The sequence below is a fragment of the Zonotrichia albicollis genome, chromosome 5 (assembly GCF_047830755.1).
Source record: "Zonotrichia albicollis isolate bZonAlb1 chromosome 5, bZonAlb1.hap1, whole genome shotgun sequence".
Lineage (NCBI taxonomy): Eukaryota > Metazoa > Chordata > Aves > Passeriformes > Passerellidae > Zonotrichia > Zonotrichia albicollis.
The window spans coordinates 71525690-71538379 of NC_133823.1; the positions used below are offsets into that span (position 1 = coordinate 71525690).

The following is a 12690-nucleotide window of genomic DNA, read 5'->3' on the forward strand; positions in this document are numbered from 1 at the left end:
CCTGATGTGTTTTTGTTTTTTTCCCCTCTCTTTGTTATCCCATGTAGTTATGAGCAGCACAAGGAGGCGTGCAGAGGGGATGCCAGGTTCATATGCAAGGCAGATAGCTGTGGGAAGAGGTTCAAGAGCAAGGATGCCCTGAAAAAACACAAAGAAAATGTTCACAGTGGTAAGGAAGAGTTTAATGTTCCTTCAGAAAAAATCCCCACTGACGTGTTTCTAGCCTTAAATTTGCAAGTCCGAGTAAACATTGTCTTTCATTTCTTTTTTAATGGATTCATTTGTATCAAATAGAAAATTAAGAAGTAACTTAATTGCAAGAGTTACTATTCCTCCTCCCGCCCCAGGAGAAATTACTGTAGGCCACATGAATCATTAGTCTCCTGCAGAAAATGTAATGGGAATCTTGAGGAGTTTAAACTAGGCAAAGAGTAGATGAAGCAAAATGTTACTGGAGTGAGGAAAGCCAACCACTGGCACAGGAAATGGTGAGTTCTGGATTTTTTGGCTTTTTCAGGACACAATAGGATGTCTTTTTTTTTTTGCCTAATCAAATGATTAAGCTGCCAAACTCTTGCAGAGTAGAGAAAACTTTCTGTCATATTCTTACAAAAATTGTCTCCTTGTTTTTTGGTATCATTAATAATTTTTTTCATCTATGAACACTTATGTTTAGGCTTAGTTTTTGTCAGTTATGTAGTGGTGTATGAATTCCACATTGAAGGATTAAATATATTGCAGTCGTATGTGTCTATTTGTGTATATAAATACTTGTCATAAGTTTTGTAACTTTTTACTTTTATAATGTTTCTAATGTTCAGTGTAGTATGGATGTCTTTTATCAAAGCTAGGAACTATCTTGCATGGGCAACTTAAATTATAAACAAAGAATTAGGTTTATTTGTGGCGTACTAGAAAGAATGTGTAAAGGTAAGTAATAGATAAACTCAATTAAGTGGTCTGTGACTTTTTGAAGCAGCTGTGAAAAGGGAAGGAAAATGTCTGGTAGCTGACCTATAGCTTGTTTTGTAATTTGCATTTTAGAAAATACTTGAATTCATGATCTGGTGCTAATATGATTGCCCTGATTCATTCTGCTAAAGACCATTAATGATACTTTATGTAGCAGGATGCTTAATGCTTTCTAAATAAACAAAATAGGAAATGGTTTTGACTTAATTTTGAGGGTTTTTTGTCCCTGCTGCACTAACTTCTGCATTGATTTCTGGATGAAATGAACTGTTCAGTTGCCAAGTGAGCTGTTCTCAGCTGTGAACTGTGCTCTTCATGTGGGATTGGTGGGGTATGATAACATCTATTTGAAAGGTTTTTTTCTTTATTGTTCTGGTTTTCTTAATTTACATTCCACCAGTGACTGGTTTGTTGGACACCCACAGAGAGCTCCTGATACAGAGTACTTTGAAGGTGGGATACAAATGTAAAAATCTTATGTCAGTCAAATGACCTGTGAAATGTCACAGGCTCAGTGGAAATATTTAGGTTCTTTCTTAGCACTTCCTCTTGAAGATGTTGGTGGTATTTTGTTTCTGTTTCAGGAAATTCTAGGAAGAAGCTGATGTGTTCAGTGTGCAATAAGAAATGTTCCTCAGCAGCAAATCTGCAGGAGCATCGAAAGGTCAGTGAGATGAAGGCTGGCTCACAGCAGGCACTGGCTTGCCTGAGATGTGAGGCTGTGCTGCTCATGTCACTTGAAAGCTGCTCTAATGCAAGCCTTTGGGGGATATCTTTCATGCTTACAAAGCCAACCTGGTGCTATTTGTAGTGTGGCTATTTGCTTTTGTAGTCGCACTTGCTCAAGCCAAATATCCCCCTAAAGTTTTCATGGATCTGTTCCCAAATGCTAATGTGTTACTCCAGCATTAAGTCACAGTTGCCTGCTGTTCTTCAGCGTTCTTAAAGTGTGTTATGTAACCATGGCATACATGCAGACTATAAAATAGGTTCATGAGCCTTCAGTTTTTCTACAAAATACAGTAATTTTCTTATTGCTTTTTGAAATACCACTTAGGGGAGTTACTTCTATTGTAGTTATGCAGTAGTAAAAAAAATTCTTCCTCAAACCCAAATTTCAATGTCTTTTTTTAATGCACATAATCTTAATAACCAGAACAGGAGGGGTTAACAGCTTGAAAAGCATCTATTGGAAATAAGGGTGTTCATGTAGAAATACAGATGGACCATGAATATGAGATTCTGAATCCATTATACCCAGAGGAAGTCCCTGCAAGATTAATTTGATAAACCACTAAAACCCAGGAGAATCTGTTTTTGCAAAAAGCTGCATTGTACTGTTTATCAGATTAACTGTAAGTCTTTAATAATACCCTGGTTATAACCTGAATCCATTGAGGATATAAATGATATCAATTAAAGTATGTTGTTGCAAAGGAAATGGTGGGGCCCCTCCTTTTTAATTTGTTTTTCTCCTTGCTTGCGTTAGTATGCCCTGCACTTCTTGTCTGATAGGGCCATATTTTGTTATAGTGGTGTTCCTTGCCACATGTTGTTACAAGTTTTACACATTGGCACAGGTCTTGCACATCAGGCCTTTAAAATGCAAAATGTTCTGGTTAGAGTGTCCATTTTATTAAATGTTTGTTCTGTTTAGGTAGTTGTAGTTCTGGGCAGACATTGTGACACACAAGTTTCTCAAATATGATTGATGTTAGCAGTTTAGCACTTACCTAAAGAATCACCATGAAGATTTTGTGCATAAAACTTTCTTTGTTCTTCTTTTCTTTTAAAACATCCAGAAAATGGCTATTCCAGACTTACACACTTATATCAGAGAGTGAAGGAGATTGCACATACTCACACTGTTTGTTTGCTTGAATTAATCTCCTTATGTAGGAAGAGGGGCAGGATCATCAGCATTGGCAAAAACATTTGTACAGGCAGTAAGATCAGTATGAAAATGATAGGTAAAACCAGGAGAAAAAGGGAATTTTTTTCCTCCTACCCATTTCAATGTAAAGAAATAAAAGTGCAGAATAAAAAGGTGAAATATAACAGAAAATAAGCCCAAACAACAGAAAAAGTCTGACAAAGACAGAGAAAGGAGGTAAAGGGGCTGGCTGGAGGGGATTGATGCATGTTACTTTCTGAAGACATGGTCATTCACATCTGTAGTTTTCATGTCAAATTTAAACTCATTTTTAGCTTTGAGTGTCTTGTGCACTGCTTGTGCCTTTACTGTCTAACTGTATTCTGATACTTGAGTTCTGATGTCTGAGTAAAATGTTAAGTTCAGTCACTCAACAGTGATAATAATGAGAAGGAAAGTGAGGGGACTGTTGATCTTACTGATGCAGATTCCTGCTAAATGATTCCTTTCAATATAAGGATCTCATGTTTTGGATTAGAATTATTCACAGGAAGTCATATTTGAAAGTGAGCAGGTACATGTGAGTAGCACAGGCTGCCAGGCCTCTCCACTGATGCTCCACTGTAATGGAAAGGGGAGAAACATTCAAAGCAATCTCAGGGCTTGAGTTCTTTTCCCAGTCAGAGTTGGTAGTGCTGCAGTTCCAGTGTTTGTAGGTGGGCTGGGGGAGTCTCTCTCTTCCTGGCTGTACAGCTGTGGACTGAGCTTCTGACTCGTAATGTAATGGTAAATGATCACACTCTTAATGTGTTCATGGTAAAGCAGCTCATTCTTCTTTTAAGAAAGAAGATTAAGGACACCTTGGAGTGTAGGGCAATCAGGCTTTTTTGGATTTGGAATTGCAGATTTTGTGTGTTACGGTTAAGACTGGTGCTGGTGCCTTTGTGGATTTCTCAGCAGATTTCTTACATGGACCTGTACAGTTCCATTCAGCTGTAGTGCTGTCTGCCAAGGGACCAGAGCAGGGTAGGTCCTGTAGGTGCACAGTTTATGGTGACTGGGGTGGGGCTGCAGCTGAACCTCATCCCCAATGGGCACAGCTGTGAGCAGCACTGAAGGTAAGGAGAGCCCAGGGCACTGCCCAACCAGCAAAGGGAGCAGAGGGCACACAGGGGCAGGGCATCAGCAGGAGGGGATGAAAGGCTGGGCTGAGCACCAGCTGCTGGTGCTTGAAGCCTTCTTCAGTGTTAGTCATGCCTCCACCATCAAGATCCTATTTTGGTCAGAATTTGAAACTTGAGTCTCTCAACTTTTTAAAATTTGTAGAGCTGGACTTCCTGCGATATTGGCGTGAGTAGAGTCACACTTGAAAATCTTTGCTTTCCAGCTCCTGACCCCTTTTTTTTTTACCTGCCAGTTCCAAGCATCTCTTTTGGGTTAATTTCTGACCTTTTTGTTTAACACTGAACAGTGTCTTATTCTACTGGGCAATCGTTATTTTTTATTTACCAGTCAGCTGCCTCCTGTTTTTCCAGCAATTGGTCCTAAATGCTGTCATGTGCTGTGATGTTGAAAAAACTGCATTTGGAGTTTGAGACAATGCTGCCTCTCCACTGTCTGGCCTCTAAAAGCTTTTAAGAGAAACAGTCCTGCAAGGGTGTGATAATACTTGTTTTTTAAAATTCTGACAGAAGCTATGAAGTGGTTTCTGTGTTATTTTTACATGTATCTTGACTAGAAGAAAATGTCCTGACGCATTAGTCTGCATTTGGTTTTTTAATGCTTTCCTAATAAGTTTTGAATGGCTCTGGTAGATAGAAACACAGATTATACTAACTGGCAGTATAATTGTAATGATGATTTTTTGTTGGCAGTTATGAATTTTTACTTTTTGGGAGATGATGTTTTCCAGCAAGGGACAAGCAAGGGTGAAATCACAGAGTATTCTGGAGTATTAGTAGAGCTACTGGCTAATAAGTAACTCCATGCTGTTAGAGTATTTATATCTGTGTAAGTGGTATAGTCTTGTTTCAGCCACACATTTGATTATCATAAAATATTTTGCAGGTCCATGAGATCTTTGAGTGTCAAGAATGTGACAAGAAATTCATTTCGGGGAACCAGCTGAAGCGCCACATGATAACTCATTCAGGTAATGTACAGAAATGCACAGAGCTCTGTGTGTGTGGATATGTATTTCATGTATGTGGAGTTTTACCTGGATTCGTTTCTTATGGAAGGCTTCGTGAAATTTCTGCTATCTAAGTTGGGCAAGCTAGTCTTGTCAGGTTCCAAGGAAACTGTCTAAGGCAGCCTTTCCAAGCCTTCCAGAATTCCAAGTGATGTGGTGTAGTCCTCTTCCTACTGCTGCTTTGTCTCAAGCTGTTTTGTCCTGCTAGCTAGATGAGGTCAGTGAGCTGGAGTGGGGCAAGAGGTTGAGAGAGGAGGTGAGAAAACAGTGCCTGAGGTTTTCTGCTGAGGAGAAGAGGCTTGGGAGCTGGGTGTGCTGTCAGTGATGTGTGCTACGCTGTTTTCCTGTGTATCTGTGTATGTGTTAGTGGGCTCATAGCTTCTGGTCAGAGGAGAGCAGCTCGTGGGCCACCCCATGCACTGACCACCCACAAAGGTTCCCTTGTGCCAGCACGAGTCCCCTGTGAGCAGGGAGTGTCCCATCGCTGGGTTTGGCAGTGTGGCACGAGGTGGCTCTGCCAGGATATCTGGCCACTGCAAGTCCAGCGTTTTCTGTGTCCCTCACCAGTGATTAGAAACATCAAGCAACACAATAGAAACACAAACATTGTTCTGTCAAATGCATTAGCATTTAAACAAATGCAGATTTTTACAGCTGCACAGGCTTAGAGTTGAACTGTTTTCTTGGTATCAGTCCACAGCAAAATCCAATTTCTTGTAATATAATCTGTATCTCAGAGGCTCCTGGCTTTCTTTTGACACTTTTGGATGAGCATTAGTGCAGTTAAGTTGCAGTCACCAGTTGAAGCATAAAGGCTTTTTGCGTAGGAACTTTTGGGTTTGGAAGCTAATATGTATATTGTTAATTAAGTTTTAAAACATTTAAACTGTCATGGCCTCTTTCACATTTGTAATCTGGAAACAGAGTTTTCCTCTTTGAAGTCATTCTCTTTTGATTTAAGCTAATTAATCAGAGTTTAGTTTTAGCAATGAGTATTGCAAAGAATGTGCCAATTTCTTGAGATACACCATGGCTCATCTTTTGTGAAGTGACTTAACTGTCTAACATAAAGGGCATTAGGTGTCTTTCTAATTGGTTTAATCTTAATTGGGTTGACTTAATTGCAGAAATCTCTCTGAGGAGATGACTGTCTCTGCCTTTCATCTTCTCCCCCTGTATAAACAGGAGATTAAATGTCCCCCACTCATTTTCTGCAGAAAAACGCCCCTACACCTGCGAGGTTTGCAATAAGTCCTTCAAACGACTTGATCAAGTGACTGCACACAAAATAATACACAGTGAAGATAAACCTTATAAATGCAAGCTTTGTGGAAAGGGATTTGCCCACAGAAATGTTTACAAGAATCACAAGAAGGTAAAGCACTCTGCTGTTGTTGTTTACAGGTCTGCCAGCCTCAGATTTGCAGATTTTTTTTTTTTTTTTAAGTGGTTCATCGTTAAGCTCTGCCATGCTTATAAACATGGGATTAAAGTATTGGAGAATGTAGTTTTAGTGTTCTTTGTTATATCCAAAATTTCAAAAGGCTGAACCAATTCTAGTAAACAATAAAGTTAAATAAGGAGAAGTAAAGCATAGTTGCTTGGTTAAAAGCATCAAATAAATCCCATTTTGACTTTTTTTTGTTTTGTTTTGAAGTTTTTGCTTTGCTTTGGTTGTGGTTTTTTGTTGTTTTTTTTTAATTACTAGATTACCAAGTTCATGTCACTGATTCAAAGATGTCTTCAAATACTTTTTTTTTTAGTAATGTAATTGAATAAAACTAAGTGTAGTCCTCTTGCAGTCATTGTTGGACTTAGCAGCAGATGCTTTCAAACTGCACTCAATTTGAACTTGGTGCAGTGTTCACATATTTCAGCAACATCAGAAGAAATGTTACCTGAAAAATAGACTCACAAAGGGATGTTCTGCCTGTGTTGAAGCTCAGATCTGCTCAGCCTAATTTTTGTCATTAGTTTTAACCTGGGTTTGCCATTTCTAATGTCAGGGCTCTATCCAGGACTGCTGTTTCAGAATTACAAGACTGTAAAAAGAAAAAAAAAAACCCCAACCTGATATAGCCATACCTCCAAGCCTTTCACAGTGTGGCTCATGTTATATTCCATCTGGGAATTTGGCACAGGATCTTTGCACCATCTCTTGCACTTGCAGTCATAAATCATGTAAGAGCAATAATAATGCCTCTCACAGGATGAAATGGTGATGACTGTCTAAAACAAGAAAGCATGCAGAAGCCTGCTGAAGGACAAGATTATATCCCATTCATTATATTTTATGGTCTAGACTTTAAGGAAATTGGACAGAACCTTACAGATTGGGTATATTCTAAGAAAAAATGTATAAAATATTACCTAGAAAGATAGGTCTGTATTTTAAATGAATACTTTTTACATGTTTCCTGATGTTAGCCAGCCATTGATGACTGGTAAGGAGTTTGGGTTGAAAATGGACTTCAGGATTAAGTATGAAGGAGTAAACACTTTGACCCAATTCTGTGTTTAAAGCAGCAGTACCACCAGCATAAACAAGGATTAGAGGTTCCACTTAATGGGAAAAATATTAAAATTTAGACAGCTTTAGTGGGTACCAAATTTTGATGGAATTCCTTAAAGCATTTTGGAATGCTGGTTTCCTGGACCTGTTTGCACCTAATACTGGCTGTAAATCAACTCTGCTCTATATTGAGAGAAACTTGTTCCTGGGTTTGCATAAAGATTACCCAAACAGCTGTGGCTGTTCCCCCATCCACATGTAGGTCTCTAAATTTACTTGCTGAGTGAGGAGGTGAACAGGAGAGGCAGGAGACTGACATGGATGGCCTGAGTTGCTTTTTTAGACACACCTCTGTCCATTGAGGAAACAACGGGAGGAGAGGGAGCAGGCAGCAGAGGCGAGTCTGGGTGTGTGTGCACAAATACAGCTCCAAGAGGTGGTGGTTTGGAAGGCTGAAATAGTTTAGAGTGCCCTGATTTTGGGAAGGCTGTGCCTGGGGAAAGAGGACAGTGGTTCTCTTGCTTGTTCACAGGAATGCTGATCCAGGAACAGTGTAAATGTAAAACTTTCTTGGGTATTATAATTCTATGTATTTCTTCATCTTATGTTTCTAATGATTTTTAAATGTGTGTTTCCTGTAAGATGTGTTCCTAGGTTTATTTTCCTTTGGAGGAGGAGAATTGAATTCAAAATAATTTCAGGGTCCTTTTCTGAGTTTCAGGATTATGTTATGGGCTGGTAGCAGGGAGCATAGATACCTGTAGTAGGAATGATGGGTATAGCAGTTAAAACCACTTAAATCAACAGCATTTAATAGAAAACATACCTTTAAATTTGATAGCAACATACTTAAAAACCCTTGGGATTTTGCAGCAGACTTGCATCCTTTTTATATATAAGAGAGTCCAGATACGTTTTGTGCCTTTGAATTCTTTATTTGTGTTTTAGATGGAAACTTGTTGCTTTTGTTTCTGTAATTCCTCTGTGTGTGTGGTGGGGGGGGGTTAACTTGATTTCATGTTGGAAGTCTCAGAATAAAAATGGCTCCCACAACATGTGTTTTTAAACATCTTTCAGATGTGGATGTCTGTTGGGTCATTTCAAAAGTGCAGAGGGAGATTAGTTCCTCTCATTTCAGAGGATTTCACTGGGAGATAGAGTGGAGTTGCCAAGAGCCTATCTGCTCTGTTCAGTGTAGCCCTGGGATGTGAACCTGAACTTAGCACTTGTTATGCTCTCAGAGCTGCACATGTGGGGCAGGAGCTGTGGTACCTCTGTGATTGCTGCTCCTGCAAGCAGGTGCTGCACTGCTCTGCATAGGTGCGTGTGCAAGCTGGCCTTGCCACTTCCTGGAGGTGTCCAGGCTGGGAAGTGTTCTGGGGTATGGAACCAGCTCAGATGTCCTCTGTGAAAGCTCAGGCTGTGACTTGAATGATCTTAAATGACGTGACTTTATAAATACAGTTCCATTTCTGTGACAAGGCAAGAGAGCAGTATCTGAAATGTGGAGGGAAAAAGGGATTGTGCTACCGATAAAAGTGGTCACCTTTCATGCAGGTTAGACTGGATGAGGGTGCATGTTCTGAGCCATGTAATGCAGATTACCTCCATGCAGGAGATGGTTTTGCTCCATCTGTTCCTTTGTTGTTATGTACAGAGGATGAGTTCAGAGAACAAAATATGAGGACATGACAGTCAGCAGAAATAGGTCATCAGACACAGGATTTTAAAGGGTTTATGGCTAATCCAGGGTTGTTTGGTCCTGGGGAGCATAATGATTTGAAACAACTGTATTCCATCAGTTTATCTGTTGGGAATAAGTAGCCTTGGGCTGGGCTTAAGCCTCCACAGATGCTGTGGTAGGAAAGGCTGCCATGAAATGCTGCATGAGAGCCCATCCTCAGCTGCTGGGATGATCTGTGTACCTTTGCATGTGGGTATGCCTAGTTAGGCGATTTTCTTTGTAGGGAAGTTAAGACGTGCAGATCAATCTGTGCATTTTGATCAAAAGGTGAGAAGAGCATAAAGGAGATGCTAAGGAGGAGTTCTGAGGAGCACAGTGACTTGTACAGACCTGTCACTCACGTGCTGAGTGTTCCAAAGCAGGGCATTTTTTAAAAAGCAGCATGACTCTTGCGCTCGTGAAAGGTGCCAGATTGACAGCTCTGGAGACTGAACCCTTCTATTTATCCACAGAACAGGTACAGCACAGGCAGCAGCACTGCGAGCTTCCCCACAGTGTCTCGTCCATGTGTCCCAAGCCTGTTCTGGAGGAACCCCCTGTTGAGGTGAGAAGGCAGTTCAGTCTCTTCACGTCCTGTCAATCCTTGGCCTCACTGCCAGGGGGCTGAGCAGGGTGCCAGCTAATGCCAGCCTGCTGGAGAGTCTGGGCTGGAGCATGCAGCAGATTTCAAGGAACACGAGATATATTCCACACCTGTGATGGTCTTCCAGCAGCCTTTTTGCTTTCAGTGACTTAGGTTGAGGTCAAGGAATTGATTTTGAGCCCCAGGCCTCCCTATACCACTGCAGGACATTGAGGGTTTGAGAGGACATTGGTGTTAAAATCAAACTGGGTTCAAGGCCATCAGCCAGCCTCTCAAGAATTTTACTGTCTGCCCAGAGCCCCCTTTTTTCCCCCAGTTGAAGGGGTAGAATAACAGTTGCATGGATTCTGGATAGCAGAAATGGATTATATAAATATGTACTATGCTGATATTTGCCCTTAGTCTACCAGATTAACTCATTTACCTAATTTCCTGCGTATTATAAAACACTTACTGTCCGTCCCCTTTTCCTCTGGGCACTTCAGCTTGTAATAAGGTTCTTGTGAGCTAATAAAGTATTTGGATGCTGATGCTTTAAAAACCTGCTTTCCTTTGCAAAAAATAGTAGGAAATTGGGTAGATAGTAAATTAATCAGTACAACTTATTATCTACAGTGGGACAGCTGTTGAAAACACTAGGAAGCAGGGAAAGTGCTTTGGAATTTATAAAAGTAAAATAATGCTGGATGTTTCCCAAGATTTTCTTTTCTTCAGAAAAGAAGTTTCCTTCATCAACTCTGCAGTTGAGGAGATTCAACCAAGCTTAGCCTTTTATTTTATTCATAGCTTTGAGACTGTTTTTCAGCTACAACAAATTTTTCTACAGCCAACAAAAATCTCAGTACTGTTGCTTCCGTGGCTTTCGTTTTTTTTCTGGTGGTTTTTGTTGTTTGGTATTTTTTTAAATAAAAGAAGCTATATCTATATATAAGAGTAGTGTCACGATTTGAGGAATTTTCTTTGCCAAAGTTTAGGTGTTGTCTTGAAAATCAGATTGGTTCTCCCTTAAAACTTTAATGAAAAGAAAGAGATTTGTGTGCGGACAACTTCAAAGGATTTATTCATATTAATAAGAATTCCAGGCCAGTGTTAGTGCAGCTGAAGCAATGCAGCTGAGCTTGTAGTTTTTTCCTCTGGTTATTCTGTGGTTTTATGTCTGTTTATGTGCCCACCTCATGTGACACTTGTGAGGACTGGGATGGCACAGTTACTGAGTAGCTGCTGTGCTGGCTTTTAGGATCCTGAGTAAAGGCAGAATGATTATTTTACTTCTTTATCCCCTGGTGCTTCCAATTGTGATATCCCCTCCTGAGTCCCATCTAGAAAATGAAGCAGTTGCTGCAATGGTGGATTTCCATGAGCCTTTCCTCTGACACGTTGTCTTTCATCCACAGACCCACTCTGAGGAGAGACCGTTCCAGTGTGAGGAATGCAAAGCCTTGTTCCGAACCCCCTTCTCTCTACAAAGACATCTGTTAATCCATAACAGTAAGGACACAGTCAGAGGAAAAACAGTTTTCTCCATTCTCATATGTGACTGACAAAAACAAACATGTGGCACTTTGCTCCGACATACAGCCTGCTGTGTTAAATTGGTACTAGGACTCAACTCTGTATCCAGGGAGTTAAAAAATTCAGAGCCAAATTCAAACCTTGCCTTCAGATGCACTTAAATGCAAATCCAAATATGCTGTAGAAAATCCAGCAATTATATGAGGTCTGATGGCAAGAAATTTGTTTCTGCATGAAGTGTGATAGTGTTACCTCCATTTTAACAAAGGACAAATGGAAACAGAGATAAGTTGGTGACTTGCTCAGCTTTTGTAGGAAATCCAGTTTAGAGCCTGACGCTGAGATTGTCTCTCCTGTGCCAGCCCAGGCTCATGTTTGCTGCCTCTGGCACAGAACTGGAGCAGCTCAGGGAAATACTGTGGCCATTTTCGCTCATGAGTAACTTTTCTTGGCATTCTGTCCTTTTTTTTTAGTTGACTGTGTTATGATTTATTTTTGGTGGAATTTTCTCCATCTTTAATACATGCAGACTATCATTCAAACCTTTGAAAATCAACAGTTTTGATTTTAGAAAGTGCTCATGATCTAAAATCCTTGCAGCTTGGAAGACAGTACTTGGTTTGGGGGAATATTCACACTGGCATAACTAAGAAAACCACAAATGTTTCCTTTTTTAATCCTGCATAACAGTGTTTCTGTTAAATGAATTATTGGATTGGCATGTTCAGTTTGTTCTTTTACGATTATCTTTCAAAGCTTCTGCAATTTTTTAAAGCCTTGGATGTCATAAATGTTTTTCCCAGTGTTAAAAATGGTGAAGGAAAATATTAAAAACCTGTTCAGTAATGTGCATTCTAATGAACAAGCATTTCGAGAATATCCAAAATATTCACGGTGTGCAGAATTGTAGTCATTCCTGAAGGTTTCTGTAAAATCATATGCTGTGACTTTTTTTAAGAGGATGGTAGCTGAGGAAGATGTATTTTTCTCTTTGTTAGGTGAGAGGACCTTCAAGTGTGATCATTGCGATGCCACTTTCAAAAGAAAGGACACATTAAATGTTCATATTCAAGTTGTACATGACGGACATAAGAAATACAAGTGTGACCTGTGTGACAAAGCCTTTGTGACACCCTCAGTCCTGAAGAGCCATAAGAAAGTGAGTAGAGCCAATTGATCATTTCTTGTGTGTTCTTAAGGTTGTAATTCAGTGTAGAATCCCCAGAGCTGCTTCTGCCCCTCTGGCTTTTCAGTAGGTTGACTTTGCCCTAAAATGCTGATTGCAGGTTATTGGTGCCCAGCT

The 12690-nt window shown here is 40.1% G+C and overlaps 1 protein-coding gene across 2 annotated transcripts in view; it reads left to right on the forward strand.

Moving 5' to 3' along the window:
- Positions 1–12690, forward strand: part of PRDM5 (PR/SET domain 5) — a 59338-nt gene that overhangs the window by 18219 nt on the left and 28429 nt on the right. Inside the window, exons 7-12 of one of the 2 annotated variants that reach the window (XM_074542051.1) lie at positions 48–169; positions 1557–1636; positions 4913–4997; positions 6254–6411; positions 11270–11363; positions 12386–12546. In XM_074542051.1, the coding sequence (XP_074398152.1) occupies positions 48–169; positions 1557–1636; positions 4913–4997; positions 6254–6411; positions 11270–11363; positions 12386–12546 (700 nt within the window). Of the gene's footprint in view, positions 1–47; positions 170–1556; positions 1637–4912; positions 4998–6253; positions 6412–9744; positions 9837–11269; positions 11364–12385; positions 12547–12690 lie in introns of both variants that reach the window. The other variant, XM_074542052.1, reaches the window with a different exon arrangement.